At 47.2% G+C, this 23,815-nt stretch overlaps 1 protein-coding gene across 2 annotated transcripts; it reads right to left on the bottom strand.

Moving 5' to 3' along the window:
* Positions 1–1,003: 1,003 nt before the first annotated feature.
* nbr1b (NBR1 autophagy cargo receptor b) lies at positions 1,004–22,331 on the bottom strand. 2 transcript variants are annotated; one of them, XM_084927090.1, is made up of 23 exons: positions 22,071–22,331; positions 18,247–18,309; positions 18,093–18,111; positions 17,972–17,994; positions 16,645–16,833; positions 16,470–16,547; positions 16,123–16,391; positions 14,678–14,803; positions 14,231–14,437; positions 13,613–13,772; positions 12,853–12,936; positions 12,583–12,768; positions 12,225–12,341; positions 10,198–10,273; positions 9,384–9,494; positions 8,870–9,046; positions 8,419–8,691; positions 6,672–6,852; positions 6,331–6,576; positions 5,852–5,937; positions 5,692–5,764; positions 4,672–4,765; positions 1,004–4,156 (listed from the first exon to the last, which is right to left on the bottom strand). In XM_084927090.1, the coding sequence occupies exons 1-23, from the start codon at positions 22,170–22,172 to the stop codon at positions 3,983–3,985; spliced, it is 3,114 nt and encodes a 1,037-aa protein (XP_084783216.1). In that variant the 5' UTR covers positions 22,173–22,331; the 3' UTR covers positions 1,004–3,982. The 2 variants fall into 2 exon arrangements, with proteins under 2 accessions (XP_084783216.1, XP_084783217.1); XM_084927091.1 differs by lacking the exon at positions 4,672–4,765 and having other exon boundaries at positions 4,010–4,156.
* Positions 22,332–23,815: the final 1,484 nt, after the last annotated feature.

Here is a 23,815-nt window from a genome sequence, read left to right as displayed (position 1 = left end):
TGTGAAAGACGTTGCTTAAGCATAGATAAAAGTGCAGTCCACTTACCACTTACCACTCAGGCCGGAGTGGGTGTGCCCACGCGGACTCCGTTTTAGTGTCTAATGAACAATTTGTTTATTTGAAATGACTTGTTCTGTTTATCAGTGAAACGTGGCAGCGTGAGAACAAAATCTCCCAGTTTTCAGAACATTGTGTGCATCATGTGGCTGCTTAAAAAGACATTTTTATGTCTAATGAAGAGGATTATTCCTAAAATTGGGAAAGCTCAGCCCTGTTACAGTGTTCGAATAAAGCCTCAGCTTTGTGCATCTTTGACTGTCAGGTAGGATCATCAGTCAGACTTTAACTCATGTCAATGATTCATGAACAGGTTTGTTTAACATGTATGTGGCACTACTCACACTGCAGGACATACTCTTCTCCATCATCTAGCCTTACCTGATGAGAATGCTGAGTACATGCTTTCAGTGAGCACTGCTGTGGTTGCTCCCTGCTGCTTCTGGCTCCCCTGGTTAAATAATCGATGTTCCTACTGAAAAACGGCTGTAGCAGACTAAGGGTTTGGCTGTCCATAGAGAATTTTCCCACTTTTATGAGGCAGTGAAAGTCCAGATCTTATTTCAACAAAATTAAAAAATCATAATCAGAATAATCCCAGAATAGTATTTGGTGCTACTAGCAGCACTGTTCCTCCTCCACCTAATCGTGCTTTGATGGACGTGAGATCCAAACTCTCCTCAGTTACTCTTTTCTCTCCTCCTCAGCCTAAACCACTGCTGTCCTCCAACCCGCCTCTGTCAGAGGTCACTTCCTGTTTAAAAAGGAGGTACAATGTTACAAGATACTTGCTCAAAGACGCTCAACAGTCCCATCTTTGACACTGAAACATATATGATGACATTCATTTAGCATGTTTGTTGCTTCTATTTAAAGGTGACATCACAAACGTGACCTGTTTAGTTCCACGTGATGCTTCTAACAAACAGGAAGCAGAAACCTCAGGTGGGTGTAATGCATTTAATTGGAGACATATTGATTTGTACATCATACAATATTCATAAAGTGCAACACAGAAAAAAGCTCGAGCCATCCCCCGTTTTTCTTCCTCCATAAATACATCTTCCCCAATTTGAACATATTTCATCCAACCAGAGCTTCTGGCACACATGACGACTCATTTCAGCACGATGACACACAGCACACATGTGACCTTCATTTGAAGCAGGCCACACTGAACCTGTCGCAGGACACTTTTATTCTTACCTTTCAAATTAATTACCTATCCAAGAGGGTGAAACCCGACAGCATGATTTATGAATATAAAAGAAATAATGAATGCCTAAAACTGATGAATGCCACTTGCGTTTTAAAAATCTAAACATCTGTGTGAGATGTTTGGAGCTGTTTGAGTCAAAAACGTGGCCCAGTGTGGGGGCTGTGCTGGCTGGACCCGTGGCTGGTCCTTCAGGCAGCTGCAGAAAAGACAAAAGTTATAACAAACACAGAGCTCATGCTGTTCTTTAAATCGTTTCAACCACCCAGCATGTGACCTGCACGTCTGCCTCAGGCTCCACCCACACTGTTGCTTTCCTGTTGGACTGCACAGACATGTTGTATACCAGTCCCATCAACCACACACCAGTGCAGACCGACACAGACAGGGTACCATGTGACGTGAGGTTACGTGGACGTGTAACGGCATAAAGTGTAGTAGCACGCAGTGTATCGCAATCTTTTATTGAAGGGTTTTCCCTTCACACCCACACCAACAAAACATCCTTTATTACAAAGTATGAGACTAAAACTGCAGAACAGCTTTAACTAGCACACCGAAAGACACGACGTCAAACTTACAAACAGCCTTCAAGCAGTCAAAGCAGAACTTAAACTAACTCAGCCCACTACTTTACTAATGAGGTCAGCTCAGGGTCCGGCTACGAGCAAAAGGAAAGAGCAGACGAGCAGCGACCTTACTGTGCACACCCGACAAAGCCCATCAAAGTCAACGTATGGAGCAGCCACGTGTGTCTGGGATTCACAACAAACGTGGCAACGAGCCCCTCATGACCCGCACGCCTCTTTGGAACTTTCTCTAGTGGATGGAGGAAAATCCATTTCCAAAGGTGTTACTATAGTTACCAAACCTTAATGCTGAAATCACGTCGCCATCACCTGGGCCCCTCAGCTGATCCTAATGAGCAGACGTACCACACCGAACAGGCAAGCATGTCGTGTCTGCTCGCCGTCCGCCCATCTTAAATCCTTCATCTGATGGGAGAACTGAAAGAAAACAGCTGATAATGAACTTCGTCTAAAGCCACAAAACTGATGCCAGCAGGACTGCGTCTCCATTCAAAACAGGAGAAGCATGTAAACATGGGTAGGAAACAAAAAGATGAAACGCGTAGAGGACAGGAAAGGAAGAATGTACGCTGCTGCTCATCAAGTTTAGCTACGATAGCTCTATGCAGAGGAACTGGGTGTGTTTCCACAGCAGTTCTGGGTAAACTGTGGTTCTCCGCGAGGTTGCAGCTCTGAGTGCTAAAGAAACCTGGTTGGTTAGCTAGTTAACCATCATGCAGTGGGACAGTGTAGTCTGTTCACCACCACTGACTCACAACTCAACAACAGCAGTAAATCACACACCAGCTAACAGTCCGGCTCAAAGTTTCAGCTACACTGAGTGGTTTTCAATGACTTCTCTAAAACAGGTTATGCATACATGTATTTAGTGTATATGAGAAAATCCCTTTAGTTTCAGCGATGGACTAAAGTTACAGGACAAAGGTAACGTGCAACCAAAACGGCACGCTGCAAAAAGCTCATCACACACGTCGTTACCACCACGAAGGAGCGTTACTCAGATTTCAGTGGATGATCTGGTCTGAGCACGTGCGTGAGTTCTGGGAAACCGACTCAAACAAAGGAGGAATGTGTGTTTTGAATAGCACGGCTATTTAAACATCAAAGTACTTCATTGCATTCATCATCACAAGTCACATCAACATGAATGTGTGGGAGCAGTCCTGCTCCTCCAGCTGGAGCTCTGGAAACACCAAAGGGTCAGATTTCTTATACAGTAAAGCCTCACACACACTACGTCACCTGACCAGTTCTGCTTACCTACAGTCAGTTTGATTATTTACAACCCAATAATAAAGTCATTAGTAGCTGTTGGAATGGCTGGTCAAATAAAACGGAGGAAGAAGCAAACCTGAAGCTGGCACTGTGCAGACGAGCTGTGTGGGCCTGCTCTGGGACACAGGTCAATGATATCTAACCAAAGGAAATTTGCAAACAATGCTAGCTTTGTGAACAGCATTAGCTCACTGCCAGTCAAGCTGGTTGTTACCGTTTTCACCACAATACGCAGAAACATGCACCACCAGCTGGTGTGATGGAGCCAACTGGACGAGGCGAACAAGACTCTGAGGAGATGAGATGACTTGATGCCTCAGCAGAACCATCAGCACGAAGCTGCATTTTCTTTTTGCCCAAAGATGTTCTGAGCGAGCGGGTTCGGTAGGCGACCTGTGAGTCTGCTGCTGTGGACTTGAGCAAAGGAAACGCGTGAGGGTGCCGTTTGTAGCTTTTTGGGATACCTGCAACCAACAGGAGCAGGTACAGCAACTGTGGAGTTTCTGCAGCCAACACAACTTTAGCTCAGGTTTGATGGAAGCGAATGCTTTCACGCTTCACACTTCGTTAAAATCCATGATGTTAGCACGTGGTGTGATTCACATTTGAAGACCTAGAATGCCTGTTTTCACCTTTCTTAGACAGATATGCAAAGAAAACCTGCAACTATCAAGATCTACGCTGAAAGTACTAAAACTACAGACAGTGGGTGGGTGATGGTCCGCTGGAGGATCCAGGGCTGGCTGGAATGTCCCCTTACAAGCTCGTAGTATAGTCCTCGGTCCAAAAGGGCAAATTAGTGGAGAGCTGAAAAGAAGGAGGAGGAGTTTGGCCTCCTCGTCATCAGTAGCGTGTAGAGTACCAGTCATTGTCGGTCATCTGAACGAGCTCATTGACCACGTCCAGCAGGCTGTAGTTGTGTTTCTTTAGCAGACGCTGGTTCAGAGAGCGGTCTGCAAAACCCATCTCCACCAGCACGGCCATCATGGTGTCCTGGGTGGATGCATCCACTGGAGGCTGGGTGGAAACAAGATCGGATCAGTCGAGCGAGCCAGCTACTGATTACCGCACAGGCCTGAATGAGTCTGTATCTGAAGTGTTTGAAGGTCTGACTGCTGACAACATGCTGTGTAAAATGTAAATAAAAGCAGAGTGCAATGACTGCAGCAGCAACATGTCACGATTCCCACTGTAGGCGTCCCCTCGTCAGGAACTGATCGAGCATCGGGAGCACCGTCTGATCAGGGAGCACCTTCGGCAGCTGGCTCCTGCTCTCCTGGATTAGGGATGCAGCCCCAGCTTAAAAGCCTTTCCAAGGTGGTGCAATTAGCTTTGCATTGGCCTGATTAGTGTAAGTGTAGCCCCACAACTGTGTCGCCTACGTGTTGCATCGCTATCATGCAGAGAGAAAAGAGTTCAAACCTGGGCTGTGACGAGGAGATGTTACGTTTACTTCAACACTGGAAGGTAGGCTTGAAACTCCAAAATACACAAATGTGAATATGGGAGAAAAAAGCTGCTGAATGTGTCACCTGTGTGGGGCCTTGTCCGGTGAACAGGGCTTTGTAGGCAGAGGCAGCTACTGACAGAGCTCCTTTCACCAGGCCGCCGGTGAGGCCTTGTTGCCTGAGGAGGGCAAACATTTGGAGAGTTAATCCTTTTGTTCTCTCTTATCAGTGTTTACTATTCATGGATGTGAATTTATTTATTAGCTGTCTGCAAGGGGAAAAGTTACAGCAGCAAACAGAAACCAAAAAGCATCCTTGGACTTCATGCTCCATCCAAACTGTTAGTGCTCGTCATTCTACTCGGGAGGCCAAAACATTGTTCTGCTTGTTTTAGTTGGCAGCTGGGATTTTGAAGCACAACGATGGGGTCGGGGTCAGGCTCTCAGCACAGAGCCGAGGTGAGACGACTCCTGTACGCATGTGCGTCTGAGCTGACCTTAACCTGACCTCCGGCTGACCTGTGAGGACTCTGCCTGCACAGTCATACTTCGAACAGCACTGCAGTTCAATCAGCTTCATTTGAACCTTTGTACATTACTAACTTCACTTTCTGAGCCTCAAAGGCAGCGAATCGTCCTGTGAGCCTGGTAAACTCGGACAAACAGCAGCAGACAGCTGGACTGGCAGCTTGTTACAGTCTCACTACTTTAACATGAAGACATTATTTAGCTTTTATGTTAGCGAGCAGATAATCTGCCTCCCGTCTCCTGGAAGCCTGTGTTTGTCCGCTTCTATTAGAAGCTACATTCAAAGTGATCGGATGATGGCGGGACTCTGATGTCTGAGATTTGTAGTATCAGTGGTGTGCACGCTCGATACCGGAGAACAGATACAGGAAGTTGAAAAACAAACTGAAAGAAGATGCATCAGGGGCCTCGTGTAGGCTCTGCACGATAAATCAAACCTAGCCAACGGATGGATGGACTAATAAAAACATGATAGCTTCATTGTGTGTGTGTGTGTGTGTGTGTGTGTGAGTGTGTGTGTGTGAGTGTGTGCGTGCGTGTGTGTGAGAGTGTGTGTGTGCGTGTGTGAGAGAGAGACCTGGGGTCCTCGGGGTCGTTCTTCTCTGTGTCAGTAGCTTCAGGATCAGTCTGAGCGCGCTCAGGAGCTGCTTCTGCAAGACAGAACGATGCGATCACCGTGGACTTCATCAGAGTGGTACTGTGAATGAAGTGACAGCGAGACCCAGCAAGGAGCCTACCGTCCTCAGTCTGGTACAGTTCTGAACCCTGCGCTCCTTCCTCAGCGCCGGCATCCTCCTCCTCTCTCTCTGCGCTGCTCTCTGGGCTGTCAAACACAAACATGTTTGCTCCGCTCATCTACTGTCCGCACAACAACAACGCCTGTGTCACTTCATTAGCTTCATTAGCTTCATTAGCTTCATGACTCGGCTCGCTGTATTTGAATCTTGTTTCAATGAAGGAAAAATGTTTTTATATGATGCGGCACACCATCGAACATATTTTGGTAACTATTTTGTGAAAGTAGCTGTGTGACTGACAGGTGATCATTTGTGTATAAGCAGGAAATAAAGCATTAGTAATCTCCTTTGCCTGATGAAGGTGTAGCCCTGAAACGCTGTAGATGAATGGTGCTACAGTCGTGCAGATGTGGTGCAGCAGTGGAGCGGTCGGTCTGAGGAAAAGACCAGCTTTCCTGAGGAAACGTTCTCATGCTTACTGTGATGTGACGACAGCTTTAGGCGGTGTGACTACTTCAGGAGTCAGCGGCTCATCGTCCAGCGTCTGGGATGTACACAGCATATCGTTGGCACTGCTGGCTCCTGACAGCTCCATTCCTGGAGCCGCTTCATCCACCTCGTCCGCCTCCCTCTCTCCTGCGGCACTGTCCCGACGCTCAGCTGAGGGGGTATCTGGGTCTGTGTCGGTCTTGGCTTGGACGTCTCCGGGCTGGGACAGAGCAGAGCTGCAGCGGGACCAAGAACAAAGAAAAAGTGAAAGCACTGATTACTGTCCCACAGCCGAGGGTTCTCCCAGACACTCCAAAGCCACGGCTCATACCTGTACATGGACTCTCCCAGGGGCCGAGTGGTGTCAAAGCAATCGGGGAGGATGATGATGTAATCCTCGGAGGATGTGGAGGAGGAGCGACTCCTCATTACATCCCTCTTCTCCTCTTCTTGCTTCTCCCTCACTCTGGACTCCACACAGATGCTCTCCATGTGCGATTCCTCAGCTTCACCTGTGATGAGACCGAGGAAGCAAACGCTGGGTGTGACTGGCTGCTGTACGTCGCACACATGCTGGGACACATGCTTCACTCCCACTCATGACACAGAGGTTCAAGCTTCGCTTCCACTTCTGTCGTGCCCAAAAATGGCGGCAGAAGAAGTAACTAGAAACATAAAAGAGGACCTGAGGGTGTGTAGTGTGTGGACCTGATGCGTAGCTAGATTTTTAGAAAGGTGCACAAGGTTTTAACGCATAAGCTAGCTGAAGCCTAGTTTAGACAGTTTTAGTTTTATTTATACAGCACCAAGTCACAACACAGTCGCCTCAAGGCGCCTTATACTGTAAGGTCGACCCTACAAGAATACATACAGAGAAAAACCAACAATCATATGACCCCCTATGAGCAGCACTTTGGTGACAGTGGGAAGGAAAAACTCCCTTTTAACAGGAAGAAACCTCCAGCAGAACCAGGCTCAGGGAGGGGCGGGGCCATCTGCTGTGATTGGTTGTTGATTCATTTAAAGGAACATAATCATTTCTGTTAGTACACGACTTAATAAATTGATCAACAAATCGATTAGTTTAATTAGATTAGTTTACATCAACACCTGAGTCTTTCTATTTGTGGCAGCAATTTTCCAGCTTATCAATCAACCAAAGACCAGACAGACGGTTCATTCATTTGAAAGCCTGGTGCTTAGCCTCGTCCACCCCAGCTGTAAAACCAGTGATCATCTATCGTCCACCTGGGCCTTACACAGAGTTTCTGTCCGATTTCTCGACCGACCCCTCCCCTCTTGTTTCCTTAGCGTAAGGAGGAGTGAACTCTTATGTCAGGTGCATGACAGCGCCGTGAGGAGTAGCAAGCCACAGAAATGCAAGTTGAGATTTGGAAAAACAGATGGAATTGATTGAAAGCCAAACGCAAAGGCTGCAGTGTGGGAGCACTTTGGGTTCAAACTGAATGACCGTGGTGAAACACTCACCTGTGTGAGCCGGTTTGTAGCAACTAAACTGGCTTCCTGTTAAATCCAGAATTTAAAATCCTGCTCCTCACACACCAGGTCTTCAATAATCGGCCCCAGTCGTACAAAGTGTTGCAATTAGCTGACATTTCTGTTGTGCTCGAAATCTTGTGGACCTTCCATTTAAAGAACAAACAGCTGTTCCCTCGACAAAGTTCTCCTATGTTTGTGGTGAAGGAGCTCCACACAGATCCTCAACTGTGCTGTCACAGCACATGTCAGCTGGCTGCTCCGTTAGCACCGCTGCCTGGGGTTTTAGTGGCGTCCCGCCTGCTGATGCTAGCTGAAAGAGTTTCCAGAGGTCCTCCCAAACACTGAGCTGTAACCCAGAGCTTCAAGTCTGCTCCTGACAAACCAAGGCTGCCATCACACCTCACTATGCTTGAATCCAGCCCAGTCATATTAGACTCAGTCATTTTCACTCAAATCAGACGCCGCCTCCACTTTATATACAGTCTGCAAATGGTCAACGCTCACCCCCCAAACTGGTGCAAACAGCTGTTTCTCACAGAGAAGCTGCTTGAGTCAACATATCAACTTAAAAATGTCACCTGTGGCGGTGTCTTCTGGCAGCGTGGCGGTCCCGGCTGAAGCGTGGAGCGGCCCCGGTGCTGAGCTCGGGCCAGGCAGCACGTTCAGGGTCACCGATGTTGGAGTGGGCAGGGAGGCTTTCAGTGGGGAAGGGATGGACGCCTTGAGACCAACGAGGGGTTTCATGGGAGTCTTGGAGTTGCTAGAGCAGCTGTCGGGACTCTCCTCCATTTTCACCGTTTTACTCAGACAGGACAGCGAGGAGGAGCCGCCATGAGCAGCTGGACGTACCACTGAAAGGAAACACGAGGACCACAGTGAAACACCAGCAGATCACGCTGCAGTCTGGTGGACAGCTGACACTAAAGCAGACGTTCCAGTCGGAACAGATTGTATATGAACGTGGATGCGTTTCAGCCAAACACAAATGATCATTCATTTAAAGGCTGGCGCCGAGGGCGTGTCACTGACCTTTTCCTGTTCCTGGGCAGGATCCTCTCAGAGGTATGTGATCAGGGGCCTCCTCCAGGGTCATCGAGCGAATCACAGTCTCACAAACAAACTGAGTACCGCTGATGTCATCCTCCCCTTCCTCCTGAGCTGGGACTCCGCCCCCTTCAGCTCCAGGTCCTACCCCATGGGGGACATCTGAGGACCAGCAGCGAGACAACAAATGTCAAGACACGCCCATTTCATTTTTGAACAAGACAGCTGTGCACATTTCTCCACACACAGCTGTATCAGCAGGACAGCTGCTCACATTCAATCAGAGAGCCAACTGCATGGCTGTGAACAGCTGGACAGTTTTAGAAGAAAACCTTCACCCCATTGCATGCTGGGAAGCCAAACAGGGTTTTTCAAGGGACCTGAATCAAGTCAGTCAGGTGTGGCTTCTTTAACGAGTACTTGTAGTTTACGTTCCAAGCTTTCAACAGAACCTTTAAATAAACTGGGAGAACACTGAGGAGGATTGGGACTTCATTACCCATGATGCTATTGATGACTTCAGTCTCTTCCTGAATCAGACCCAAGGAGGGGCTGCCCTTGTCCAGCAGAGGGCCATCTTGAGACAGAGGGGACATGCAGGGTGTCATGTCTGGAGGAGAAACACAGACAGCACTGAGCTCTTACAGTTAGCAGCACGTGGACTCGTTTACAGCCGGCTGACAGAACGAAGACCGAATGGCAGTTTTTCCAAAAGTGTAACATTTGCAGTGGTTTTGAAACCGACGTGGGGAACACTTCAGAAAGCTTGGCCACCTGTTCTGTGTCAGAGCACTGCGTCTGGAAGCTGAAAGCACCGGTCTCTAATGTGAAGACTGAAATGTTCCAGCACTCGCGAGCCTCATTTGTCATTTATTACGCTCTGAGTGCTTCCAGTGAATCAGCTGTGGGCTGCAGACACACCAGTTTAGCACCTGAACTGCACAAAGCCACAGAAAGCGGTGTGTCTAACCAAACTCAGATAGTCTGCAGCTTCCCCACTCGATCAGGGTCACAGCACCTAATGCTAATCAAACTACGAGGTCAAAGAAACATGAATGTCTGTGAATCACAGACGGCCTCCGTCAGTGTGTCGGGCCGATGCTGCCACTGCTCAGAGGACGCTGTGCTCGCCGTGTCTGAAAGAAATCTGCTGGTCTTTGCATGTTAGAGTTTGAACGTCGGTATTTGTGGTGCAACAGATTGTATCTTACTATTTTATTGTTCACATAACTGACGTGCTTGTAGGGCAGACGCGTGTCTCTTAACCAGGACCGAGTGTTCTGGCTAACGGGTGTAGGCTGTTCTCTTCTTACCAGCAGGCGTGTTGGTGGGGGCGCTCTCCAACTCTTGGACGATGTTGATATCCAACAGCTCAAAAGACAGAAGATCCTGACAAATGAACAACAGGTAACAGATTACAAGGCTAGTCTATAGGTCACCTGACCTGTCTCCAAACCAGTACAATCCAAGTCAGAGCCCCCAGTTTATAAATGAAGATGATGATGTAACACATTTCTTATTAACAGAGGACTCAACTGGTTCTGTTACAGTAATATTGCTACATAAGTGCAGGGTTGTTGAGTGCCTGTGTCACTTCGCTGTTAAAGTGCCATCCTGCAGTAAGTACGAGTCATAGGCCACACCCCTTTCCTTTATATTTTACTGGGAAAATGAGACTTTGCATAACTTCAGTGAATTTGAAGGTGAATGATGGCGCTAATGGCTCCACACACGCCCTGCTGCGCCGCCCTGCTGCGCCGCCCTGCTGCGCCGCCCATCAGACCTGTTGCCACTGATTTTCAGTCCAGTTCCTGTGTAATCTGCAAACCTCAGCCTCTCCCTGTCTAAGCTGGAGTGGACGTGAGTGTTTGTGTTTTGCAAACCAATCCAGCTGTCAGCCAATCAGCATTTGGCCCACAGTTAAGCCACGTCACGCTGAGTTCTTGGAGGAACAGATTGAAAAGCCCCTCCCACAGGCTTGCATAGGCAATTACAAAAGCAAACGGGGGTTGGTGTGACTCAGGTGGTAGAGCAGGTCACCTACTAATTAGAAGGTTGGTGGTTCGATCCCTGCCTGCACGGACCAACTATACTAACCCCAAGCTGTCACTCAGACTCAGACCGTAGGTGTATCTACTAAAAAGCTCTGTCACCTCATTCTTCATTTATCGCATCCACAAACTTGGAGGATCGTGTCACTCAATTATTGTGATGACAATAAATTTGACTAAAAGTCTGTCTCCATGGAAACACGTGGACTCTGAATGTGAATTTAGACGGAAACAGATTTACAGTTGTTGCTCGTTTGTCACAGTTCATTTCAGCCTGTATCACAAACAGATGACTAGGGATGGGTATCGTTCAGGTTTTATCTGATACCGGTGCCAAACCGGTACTTTTGAAACGGTGCCGGTGCTTAAAGAATGGAGAACACAAAATTGGTCCTAAAACCTCTCATGTTCAGCTGTTTTTTTGTAAAAAGATAACAATGTTAGCCTTTTCTGCAGCTATGGGGCATATATGGTATCACTCTTGGCTGGAAGCGGTGCTTAATCAATGGCCAGGACTCTCCTCTTCGGGTTCTTGGGGGATGTTGCTAACTCCGGTTCTGATAACAGGCACCACACCCGCAGTAGATGTGCTCGGTGTGAGGTCTCGCAGCAAGCTATCAAATACGGCGCATTTCTTGGCTTTTAAAAAAAACGCTATGCGTCGCCAGGTGTTTCATCAGATTTGAGGTGTTACCTCCTTTGACAGTATCACAGTATCAGCTTGAAGCACTTGTTGCAGGCTGCTGAGTTTGCATCTTTTGCTGTGAAGTACAGCCAGACTTTGACCGGTCCTCCTTGGGCATTTTTAATCTGTAGCTCTGCTCTAAAAGAACGTACGTACCTGGACCCGCCTACTATCCTCGGAAACGTAAAATGATTGGCTAGAATCCAAAGTGTATCACAGCTCAGGAAAATAAAGCACTGAAATGTGCGCTGCTTTTCGGTCTGGTTACTACCGTTTATGTCAGCACTGGTGCCATCATGGCACCGGATACCAGTACCCATCCCTACAGATTACTATCAAAGACAGAGCAGCACACTGACTGCCAGTGTGGACCAGTCCCAGTCTTCAAAGGCAACAAGTTTACACAGTTGCAATTACTTTGGTTGTGCTATGATCTGTAAAAACAGATGCTTCACTGCACATTCATGGACATTTGAATAAACAGGTAAAATATGAGCTATTATTATTCCAGCTTCATGTCAGCTGAAGTATACGTACAGTAACGTGATGTTAGCATACCGAAGTTTAGCTGCTAGAATGGGGGAGGAGCGTCACAGCAGGTTACCTGTGCGGTGAGCAGGTCTACAGACGGGATGTAGTACTCTTCTTGGTCCACCGACAATAACGGCTGTTCCCTGGAAGCTGCACATGCTTTCCCATCCTTGGCTACTGGGTTCTTGCCCTGCAGGCAAACATTCACATCAACGTCATTTGTGAATTTGCACATCCAAAAATTTATTTCATTTTTAAACCATCTAAACTTCAATTTGTTTTGTATGAAATTTACAAACCAACCATCCTTTATCTCACCCTAACCCTCTCACACCAATTAGTTAAACTGCAGGAATGTCTTACAGAGTTAAAAAGTTTGAATAAAGGTCACATCAAATGATTTCAGCCTCCCTGAACTGCATTCGTTCTACCTGCGGTGTGACACAGGGTGAAACCAGGATCCCATCAGCCATCATGGGTGCTGGAGCCAGAGGGTCGACCACGATGCTGCACCACACTCTCGGTCCAAACTGCTCCCCAGCGTGGGCCAGACGCCAGTGAGATGTGTAGGAGCCCTCCACAGTGGGCGCGCACAGCGCTACGCTCACTATGCCAACCTACACGCACACACACACACACACGCTTGTTTCAGTGCTTCACGAGGACACGTGCCACAGCTCTGTGGGATGTCTCACACTCACCTGTCCTGGCTGCAGGAAGGGAACTGCCACTTCTCTCCAGCGGTCTCCAGATCCCACTGCCAGGTTTCCCCACATAAACTTCAGCTGCAGGAACCAAACAAGACATAATATAATGGTTCCTTAGTGGGAGTTTGCACACAGTGGACCAAAACCTCCCACAGGTGTTGAGGTCAAAGAGCAAAGTGACGTTCTGTGGTCAGTAAATGTCAGCACTTTGCTGCTAAACGTGATGGAAAATGTTTAAATAAGGTTTGACACTATTAACACTATTAAGGAGGTATTGGTTGGTCGCAGTGAAACAGGGTTGCTGTTTGTTTACACGAAACACCAAGCACAGCTGAACTAAGCCTATTTAAACAAAAAGCACCTGGATTAACCTGAAACACACGAGATGTGACGAGGAGCATGAAATTTGTGTTAGTCAGTGATGACATTTCACTACAAAGGCTGGGTAATCACGCAGGTCAGTGACGCTCATCACCTGGGATCATGAGTATAGCCGTTTTTATGGCAACCCAGCCAACAGTTACACTTCCCCCAAAATGTAAAAAGTACATCTAACGGTGGGTCGAATGATATTGTTGCGTCACTGTGGCCAGCACACCGTCAGGTCACGTCTGTGTTGTACACACACGGAAGCGTCCATGATATTCACGGCTCTGAGACGGCGAGCAGGTCTCATTCTGGTGTAGGTGCCTCTCAGTGCCCAAGCTGTTAATGAGCCCACTGAGCAGAAACAGACTGCTGTTTGAGACTTTACCTTCGTCTCAGCACTCCAGCTGAGAGTCCCAGTGTTCCTCATCTTCCAGTACTTGATAAACTTGGTCCCAGGACGCAGACGCGTTCCGTCAGGAAGGTTTTCGTCCAAAAACGCTGCCGTCATGGCAGGAACCACCAGGGGACAGGGGCGCTTTGGTCGCCTGGGCAACAAGAAGAAAATCCCTTTATTCAAATTCTTCATCACGTCTCACTTTAAACTCATTCATATCGTCATTCAGCTCCCATCATTCCAGAGCAGTGGTTACAATGGACCGTCTTATTGACTGCTGCAGTCTACTTGCCATATTTTCCCACAATCTTTTCACTTCATTGCACTATAACCAATCTAGGATCACGTTCATCTTTAAATGTGTTTCAGCTTTGGGGGGAAGCCGTCGTAGGTGGACAAAAGCTGTTTCAGGGTCACAGAAATGCATTTCGTCCACACCGGACCCCTGACGAGCTGACAGCGCCTCGCTGTGACTCGACTGTGTGAGCAGGTGCTGATGTTTGAATAAAGACAGACTTTGTTTCTGGAGCTACTCTGGAATTACGCATGAGGAGATCTACACTGAGATAAATGAAGTGCGTCCTGCAGCCTAACTTGGTTGGGACCTACTCTGGGCTGTTGTGCTGTGTGGCTCGAGGCTGCAGGAGGACGGGGGAGGAGCTTCCGTCTCGATGGGACGAGCTCCACTGTATGCCCCGCCTCTCCATCCTCAGCTGCTTCCGGATTTCCTTCACCTCAGCTTTCAGCAGGCGCTTCTCGGCTTTCAGCCGCTGCTTCTCTGCCTTTCGGAAACTGCGATCCCCCCGCCTGTAGAACCTAAACAACAATGGATCGAGATGAAGTAACATCAGCATTATGGGAATGTCTACAGCCAGGTGTAGCATTTTATACTGGATTCAGACAGCCCTGCATCAGCTCACACTCATACCACATATCTTTAAAACAAAACATTCATGTTTTTATTAAATATTTAGTGTGTAAAGCTGATAATATGAAGCTAGTTTGTGCTTTTTGGTAAATATGAACACATGTTAAAGTCCAGTAGCTGTGTCACACCTGCTGTGGTCTGGGGCCGGTGATCCGTGCTCCGGGATGGACAGGGGAGTCCTGGCTCTCACCAGATTGTGACTGGGATCGTGGGAGAAGCTGCAGGGCTCGCACAGAGTACAAGAGGTGCACACGCTGTGGAGTGAAACAGCCCAGAGGGATGAGAGGAAACGTGAGACTGCATCTAAAAACTGACACCGTGATGAAGAGCACGCACTCAGTTTCACAATCTGCAGAGATAACAGCTCCTGGCATGCAAGGAGAACGTAAGGAGCTGCACAATGTGATCAAACTGCAACGATCATTTGTTGCAGCAGTTTGTGTGCAGAGCTGAAGTTAGAGCACCAACATCCTCCCTTTACAGCAGCGAGGCCACAGGGTAAATGTTCACTTGGTAATAGGGCTGGGCTATATCATACCGTTCACGGTAATACCGGTGTAATTTTGGGCAACGATGGGAAAATGAAATATCACGATAGAATAGGGGTAAAACACGCATGCGCAGTGCCTTTGTTTTCATACGCACATGGCAGAAAAAGCATGATGGCGACGGAGAATGAGGAGGGGAGAAGGCGGATCGTTGAGTGAAACGATGAACCAGAACTGGTTTGTAAAATGCTGCAGCTTCAGTGGTGGAACTGGTTTAGCTTTCGTCCGTCAGATACACAACAAAGCACTATTTTTGGTAGCGCATGCTAGCGGGCGTCGTTATTACCGTGTTGTTTGGAAAATACGGCACACTTAAAATCAATGCTTTGATTTTTCTGAAAGTCGACAGAGCCCCTTATAATCCCGTGAGCCTTATGTATGAACTCTGGTTGTGTTTACTGACCTCGAAACGATTTTATGTGCACGGCGCTCGAAAATCTGTCAAATGTTTCAGTACGACTTTGCTAAGCTACGAAGCCGCACCGCTCGATGGATTGTCGGAGCATTACGGCTATCGTAGGCGGAGCCTCGCAGAGTGATACGTACTGTGCTTCAACATAATGTTACCGTATTGTGTGTTTAACCTCTTTGTAAGTGTTGTGGATGTTATACATGGTTATGCTGAGGATACGTCGGCCAGTCTCCACTGGAAATGCCTTTTGGTCAAACTGTCAGCGAGGATTTCCACTGTTACATTTTTATATTTATTTTAATGCACATAACAAACAGCTGCTTGTTGAAGTGAAAATACATTGATGGGTTTTTGCACTAATAAAGTTGTGGAGTTGTAAAGTATTTTGTCTCGTGTCAATTATATCCTCAGTTATATCGTTACTGCAAATTTTCAAATGCATATCGTGATAAATATTTTTGGGCATATCGCCCTGCTCTACTTGGTAACAACGTTTTGCTCGTTTTTCAGCTTATAAGTGTTAGAGTTAAACCCAGGCCTACTGCGACACCGGGACAGCGTCTTTCACCAACAAAGATAAATCCAAAGACCGAACTTACTCAACAACACATACCTGCACTGATAGCCTCCTCCAGTAGTCTGCCCCCTGCAGGACGAGCAGGGAGGAGTTGAGGAGGACGGAGCTCCAGGCAGAGTGGAAGAGGACACCTCGGGGACCTGCTGGGTCTCTGCTCCTCCTACAGCTTCCACTCTACCTCCACCAGCTCCACCAGCTCCTCCTGCTGCTCCTCCTCCCCCTCCCAGGGGTTTGTGGATGCAGCACTGTCCTGAAAACTCCCGACAGATCTTTTCCACTGCCTCACGAACTACCTGGTCCTTAAACTGAATGCAGTAGCGAGCACTTTAGTCATCAGTCGTTTAGCGGAGTTACTGCTATGACACTCAACAGGATGTTCTTACCTTCTCCATGTAGGAGGTGAACCAGGCTGGCGGAGTCTTGTCTTCTTCTTTGGTCCCTTTTACTTCTTTCATGATCACCTGAGCAACAAAAGAACATCATCTATGTGCATGCACACATATGGGCACAGCAGTGGATGAATGCAGTAAGAATGAAGCCTGTGTGCTGGGGTCTTACCATGCCCTGTTCTGGCACTGCAGCCTGGACCTTGCGACTGACCACCTGAGCAAGTGAAGGGCAGTGCTGTGGGGGCCTGAAGCCCCTCTTGGGTTCTGCTCCGCTGGCCTTGGTGGTGGCGACCCTCGTCGGCTGGCCTCGAGTTTCGTACACATTCATGTGCAGTCGGTTCCCCTGCCTCACTGCACTCTGGAAAATAAACACGCCGTCAGTTTCTCCACTCCGCTAGATTCGTCACGACAACACAAATGCTTCACTTAAGAAGAGCAGTAAGCACAGCGATACTATATGAGCTGGGCGACAGATGATCCTCTCATAAGGAAGTCTTTATTTTCATGGGTCAAATGTAACTGCACAAACCATGAAAGAAGATAAACACCAGTAGGCTATTATTACTTTATTTCTTTATCAATTAAACAGATCAAAGTTGTGGAGAAGCCTGGAATCAGGATTTGGAAAGCTGTGGCTATCGACCCACAACATGTGGCCAAATGATCTCAATATAAAAGAGATAATCACAGATGGTAAAAACACACCCTTCATATCACATCACAATGAAATAGAAGCTTATGGTGGATGATAGCATGGACGGCACGTGAAAATATCTTCTTCATACACTAAGAATAATTGTGGAGTTCCACAGGGCTTCATGTTAGACCCAGTTCTGTTTTCTATGCAGATGATGCTCAGCCTTATCCATCGATGAAGCCATAAAGGTGGATCTATGCTATACACAGATCAGGGATCTGTGCTGGAGCTGGATGTGAGGGGGTTTAATGGTTAACTGGCAAATCGATACATCTTAGCTGACGTTGCAAAGTAAACCGGTGCTGCTTACACAACGAGCTAACACAGCACTGCAAGACACCAGCAAACAAACACTCCACAGAAGCTTTCCACATCATGTCTGTACTGTAAAGGAACAGGAGTGTGGAAGCAAGGAAACCACACTAACAGTTTCTATCCACAGGCTGCTGAACCACTGCCCATGTCCAGCTGTTTATCCATAACTGTAAATTTGCCATTTTGCACACAACATAATACCAGTAATTACCCCTAACCTGTAACCTGTTTCGTACATATATACACCCTAATATTGCTCTGTATATATTAGCACTGTGACAGTGTTGCAACTACTCGCACTTTAACTTCTGTTTACACCCACATATAAGCTGCAGGATTCACAAAGCACTGTTTTACTATTATTACTTTCTTGTAGTCGTGTGAAGGGAGCCTGCAGAGTAAGCAGGTGCTCTGCATAACCGTCTGTGTTCTGCAGAGCAAATGACAATAAACTTCTTGAATCTTTAACCGTGAATGAGCTCACCTTCAGAGCCTCCTCATACTCAGCTGGAACACAAGCAGAAATGACCAACGTTAACATGAGTGCACTTTTATTTGGACTTTGTTTAATGTGTAGCATCATGTGACTGCCCAGGTGTACTTACCTTGGCTGTTAATGGACACCTGGAGGAAGAAAAGGAGAAGACGATTAGGCACAACTTACCACAGTCATTCAGCTAGGCTACCACACTCTACTGCTGTAGGTTAGCTGTACCTACTCACTAATCTCACTTTGTATGGCACTCCTCAGTCTCTTACCTCCTCGTTCTCCTCATCAAAGTAGGTCAGCTGCAGGCTGCACAGGCCAAAGGAGCGCTTGACCTGTAACAGACAGACAGATGTTGTCACATCCAAAGTCAACTCTTATTTACTTCTTCACTGTAAATCTCAGAAGTGTGGTACTACACAATAGCTCTGGATGGCTGCTCTGCAAAGCTGGTCTGGCCCCAAAGGTGGATTCTGTTCATCTGGACGCTGCGTTTTCAGACTCGTGGCCACTGATCAATGATCATGACAGTTTGCATATTAACGGTCACAAACTGACCCCACGGCCCACAGTTCCTTCAGTGGTGCTAGTGTCAGTCATTATGCAAATGTGCTGTTTATAAGGTTGGAAACCTGCAGTCACTGAAAACAGAATCAACCTTTTGGCATTTCCTCACCTGGACGACTGAGCATGCATCAAGACAACTACTCAAAACATGTTATTACTTCAGGACTCGACGATTATAATTCTTTTCTATAATTAGGCTGTTCTGGAAACATCTGGATCTGACCCAGAACACTGCAGTGAGTAGCAACAGAGAGCTTCCCCACACTGACTGCTTATGAATCCACTACTGAACTTCATTCCTGGTAAGTCTTGAATGATGAGCCCATCATATCCTGCAGAGCTGACAGTACCACACACCCCACAGAGCGCTGCTGCTTACTTCTGGTTCAAAGCCATTCTTACACACAGTCCTACAGGGTGAAAGGTCACACACTAAACCTGTTTTACATAGAAGAATTGTTTTTTCATATTTTGCACTCAACCAATCACAGCTCGATCAATGCTCGAGCAAAAGCCCACGAACGTCACCAGATGGTGTTTCCTGCCTTGATTCAGTTAATGGAACACTTTAGCTGAGCTCTGTGCATTGACGCCGAGTGTCTGCACTTCAGTCACATCTTAGGCTGCATAAGTGTTTGAACAAAACTGTGCAAACACTTATGGATTTATCTCCTGCAGTTTGTGTTTCACCCACACCCAGGCCTCCCCAAACCTGCTGACCGTGGCTGCCCCCCCTGAGCCTGATCCTGTTGGAGGTTTCACCCTGTCAGGACCGAGCTCTCTGATTATGCTCACACTGTAACACAAGTGCTCTCTCTTGACATAACTGTTATTGTGGTGTTATAGCAAAACAATAAAATGAAGTGTATACTTTACACATCAGGCACAGAGTGAACACATTCAGATCCATGATTGTAAATTAGGACGACATCACAACTGTGTGTGACGAGTAGGGCTGCCACAAACGATTATTTTGATAGTCGACTAGTCACCGATTATTTTTGCGATTAGTCGACTAATCAGATCCATTGGATGTAAAACGTACAGCTTATTGCACCAGCAGCATCTGCTCTCATATAACTATCATTAGCTTACAGCTTTAAGTGTTTCAGGTCTGTGCTAACTAAAAATAAAGACAAGATGATAGTTTATTAAATTTTAATGAAATTTGCAGATTGTTTCGGTGAAGTTTAATAAACTCCTTGCTATCTAAAATATAACAGGACACCGGAGTAAATTCTCGAGCATCTCACACTTCTGATGATCAGCTGTCTGCTTGACGTTTATTCAGCTGTGTAAAAACTATAACTTTAATCTCAGCCAAACCAATTTACTCAGGAACAAATAAAATACTAAAAAAAGCCAAACAATAACATAACAAGTTATCTAAGTGACTTATATATCATGTTTAACCTGAGTAGCGAAAGACGGCGGTGGGTTTGAAAACGATTTGCCGGGAGTCCGGTGTTCTCACGGCTCTAGTGAGCCTTTCCCCCGGCTAACTATCGAGCTAGTGGGTAACAGACGTCTCCGAAAACGTCGGAGCGCTTTTGAAAGTATGTGGTGTCTTGATAAACTGAGCAGATATTTGAGGTTTACACAGCTACATTCCCGCCTGAAAATATGTTAAACTTTATTTTATGACCCAGAAAGATTAATAAGAGTAATATTAAAACTAACTAGCTGCCGCCATTGTTGGAAACTGAGCTGGGCTGCGCTATGAATTCTGGGACACAGCTTCTTCTTCTTCTTCGGGGTTTAACGGCAGCTGGCATCCTTGTACATGCAGTGCTGCCATCTTCTGTTTCAGTCCGTTATTACACTCTTAAATCCTACTACTCATTCCTGCGTCTTTTGTGATCTTACAAAGCTTCAAACGACGCGTCGACTATTAAATCAGTCGTCGACGATTTTGATAGTCGACGTAATCGTGACTAGTCGACTAATCGTGACAGCCCTAGTGACGAGTGCTTCAGCTGCTGAAGGGCTGACGGAGGAGTTGTTCCTGTATGTTTACTATCAGGAGGATGATCCCTCAGCCACAGGGACCAGGTCACAGGCCTCCATCTATACTCCTGCTAGCTGTTCACATGCTCTGAGCAGCACAGTGCATGCCTTTGACACAAACACATATAAGCTCGTACTGTTTCACAGATCGGCATCAAATGAAAAACAGTAAATGCTCAACCTTTTGCAACAGTCTCAGCAGCCAAACGTCTGTGACTCAGCAGCACTCACACCAATGATGTGCTCCAGGTAAAGCCAACCATGCAGGGCTCCAAGCCTGTGTTTCACCTTCTTGTTCCTGACTTACTGCATTTCCAGTCCCAGTCATATATAACTGGGCTCTTGCTCAGGGCTCCTTCACTCTGCACTGCCAAACAGATCTACTGCAGCTCTGGATATCTGCATCCTTGCAGTGTGTAGCTACATTTCTGAGGAGGTGCATGTCAGACTCACAGATTTAACACAGTACACAGTAATGAGCTGAGCTCTGTCATTCAAATCTATATTATCCTATGGTTATTACACCACACGTCGAAGTCCTACACGTGGCAAATATTAGAGAAATCTGTGCGTGTATCTGTGAATTAAACCAATACTTGATAACAGATATAAATAAATTCAGCTAGGCTCTCCTCCCAAACAGGCTTTCATCCTCCAGGTTATTGTCCTTGGATCTGTTACTGTGTTACTAAAATATAGCAGCTCACTCAGTGGAAATGCTTCCATTTGTTCTATTTTCTTTGGCAACGTTAGGAAAGCAACATGAAGTTAGTTACACATAAGGCGCGTCTGCCAGTGTCGTCCTCGCAGTGAGGACACAAACACAAGCTCCTGCATCCCTGCTGTGTGCTGCAGTCGTGGAGTATCTGTAAATGTCTCTGTGGTTGTTTCGTCTGTTTACTTCCTGCACTCGGAGTGAACCACTGCGCATGGCGGTGAATTGGCGACGCTGTTGCTGGTGTGTTGACGTTAAACCGCCTGGGCAGAAAACGCAGGAATGTGTACGGGCCTGTCTGACTCGTTGCCTTTACCTCCCCGATGCCCACTGTGACCCACGCAGAGCCTTAAAGGTCACGCAGTGATTTTTCTAGTATTCGGCGTGTTTCACTCTGACATACACAACAGTGTGGCTCAGTCTGGAGGGACGAGCACGTCCTGAACAGCCTAGTGTCTAAGCAGGGATCACGGCCCGCCTGTGAAGCTGCTCGAAATGAGTGCGGCCCGTCACGAAGCGGGCTGGGACACAGGTCTGCACGACGTGACGCACTCCCGGGACTTCCCGCACACTGTCGCCGTCACACCCGCTGGGCCAGGCCGCTCACCGTGACGGCTCGGGCTGGAGTAATCCTCTCCGTGAGCACACAGCGCCTCACGGCACCTCTCACACGGAGGTGTAAGCGTTTGCCCCGTGTCTCCGTCAGCACCTGTGGGCCCCCTGAACCCCCACCCCTCCGTGTGCTGCGTGAGCGCCATGCGTGTGGCGTCGTGTCTGACAGCAGGCCTGCTGCTCGTCTCTGCTTACCATGGCCTCCATCGACTCCCAGCTCTTGGTCTCGGATCCCGACAGCAGGAAATTCTTGGAATTTCCCCTGAAATTCACCTTCAGGTTGATGTAGAAATCCATGGCGCCCCCCTCGGTGCTTTAGAGCATATTAGACGCGACGTACACGGAGGGTTTTCCGCACCGCCGACGACTCTTTCTGGGTTAACCTCAGCAGCTCAGTCCACCACGATTATCCGTCGAGCTGTGAGGCGTATTTTGTGTTTACATCAGCGCAATGAACACACCCACTTTGCACCACGTGTCCGGAACAATTTCTTCTTTAGGGTGCCTCTATGCCTCTGAGTTGCGTTACTGCCCCCCTCTGGTTTAATGCCGCCATATTGGCTTGTGTCCGCGATGCTGTCGGCTCCTCTAACGAAAATAGAGCCACGAACGGGTTTGGTGTGGCTCCACTAGTCGCCTCTGGGCGATGGCTCACTGCACATCAGCGCAAAGCTGTTTCAAATGTACAGGAGCGTCATTAGAAGCTTTTTGACATGACCGTGAAAGAAAAGTCCACTACAGGGCAGGTGCGCAAACACACCTGTCCCTCACAGCTCCAAGCCGATAAGCTGCATTCAGCGGGACTCCAGCAGCTGTGTGGGAGCAGGCTGATCTGCTTCGACAGCAGAACAGCTACAAACACATTCACTGTTTTAACGAGAAAGACCCACCTGTACCTGCAACCAGTAGGGACCTCTGATGACTGTCTAGCTTTATGTTATTAAAATTGCATTAATAATTTGAATGTCTGCAATCTGATGTTCACGTGTTCAACTACAGTACTGTGCAAAAATCTTGAGCCACACCTCGTTTCTTTATATTTTTCTTCTAGGAGGAAGACCTTCTTTGTATCCTTTAAAGTCTTTACCAGAAGTTCTCCAGATTTTTGAAGTTATTTCAAAGTCTTTGGGCAAAAAGAGTGTTTCTTCCCTCCATCCATCCTTTTCAGGGTCACAGGGGGCACTGGAGCCTGTCCCAGCTGGGCAAGACGCAGGGTACACCCTGGACAGGTCACCAGTCTGTGGCAGGGCTAATGTAACCAGTGTGTTCCTGCGTTGTGTCTGATAAAGAAAGGTAAAAGAAATAAAGACCTCCAAGTTATTAACTTGCCCACTCCAGCTCCTCTCCTACAGGGGAATTGTAGAAAAGGGCCTGCATTTATTTTTTTACATCAAACATAAAGTACAAACTTACATGGAACATATTTGACACAAGATTTAAAAAAACCCACCAACACGAAATCCGACATACCTGATTATTAATTGTTAAATGGTAAATGGCCTGTATTTGTATAGCGCTTTTAGTAGTCCCCCCTAGGGACCCCAAAGCGCTTTACACACCCAGTCATCCACCCATTCACACACACATTCACACACTGGTGGAGGCAGCTACAGTTGTAGCCACAGCTGCCCTGGGGCGCACTGACAGAACGGTAAAAGAAAGAAAGACCTCCAAGTAATTAACTTGCCCACTCCAGCTCCTACAACCAAATGCAAACAGTAGGGAAGAGGGTTAGCTCAACCCACCACAACTCCCAAGCTAGCAAGAATTATCTATTCAAGCTAGCATTGACTGTGCCTATAACACATATGTGGCACACACGTACTACACATTTACATTTACAGCATGTAGCAAAGTCAGGCACAATGATGACAATAATTGAACTAAAGACACACAATCAGAAACATCAGGGTGGCTAAATATACATTATATGTGTGTTA

This window comes from Perissodus microlepis, chromosome 4 (genome assembly GCF_051167445.1).
Source record: "Perissodus microlepis isolate ML-2025 ecotype Zambia chromosome 4, ASM5116744v1, whole genome shotgun sequence".
Lineage (NCBI taxonomy): Eukaryota > Metazoa > Chordata > Actinopteri > Cichliformes > Cichlidae > Perissodus > Perissodus microlepis.
The sequence above is the reverse complement of the archived record's forward strand: the minus strand, read 5'-3'. Positions and strand labels throughout refer to the sequence as shown.

Excerpts from the sequence above, each read along its gene's own strand:
- nbr1b (XM_084927090.1), bottom strand. The coding sequence starts at position 22,172 with ATGGATTTCTACATCAACCTGAAGGTGAATTTCAGGGGAAATTCCAAG. Across the intron at positions 13,773-14,230 it reads ACACAGCACAACAGCCCAGA|GCGACCAAAGCGCCCCTGTC; the intron begins GTAGGTCCCAAC and ends CTTGTTGCCCAG. Across the intron at positions 9,495-10,197 it reads CCCCACCAACACGCCTGCTG|ACATGACACCCTGCATGTCC; the intron begins GTAAGAAGAGAA and ends TTTCTCCTCCAG.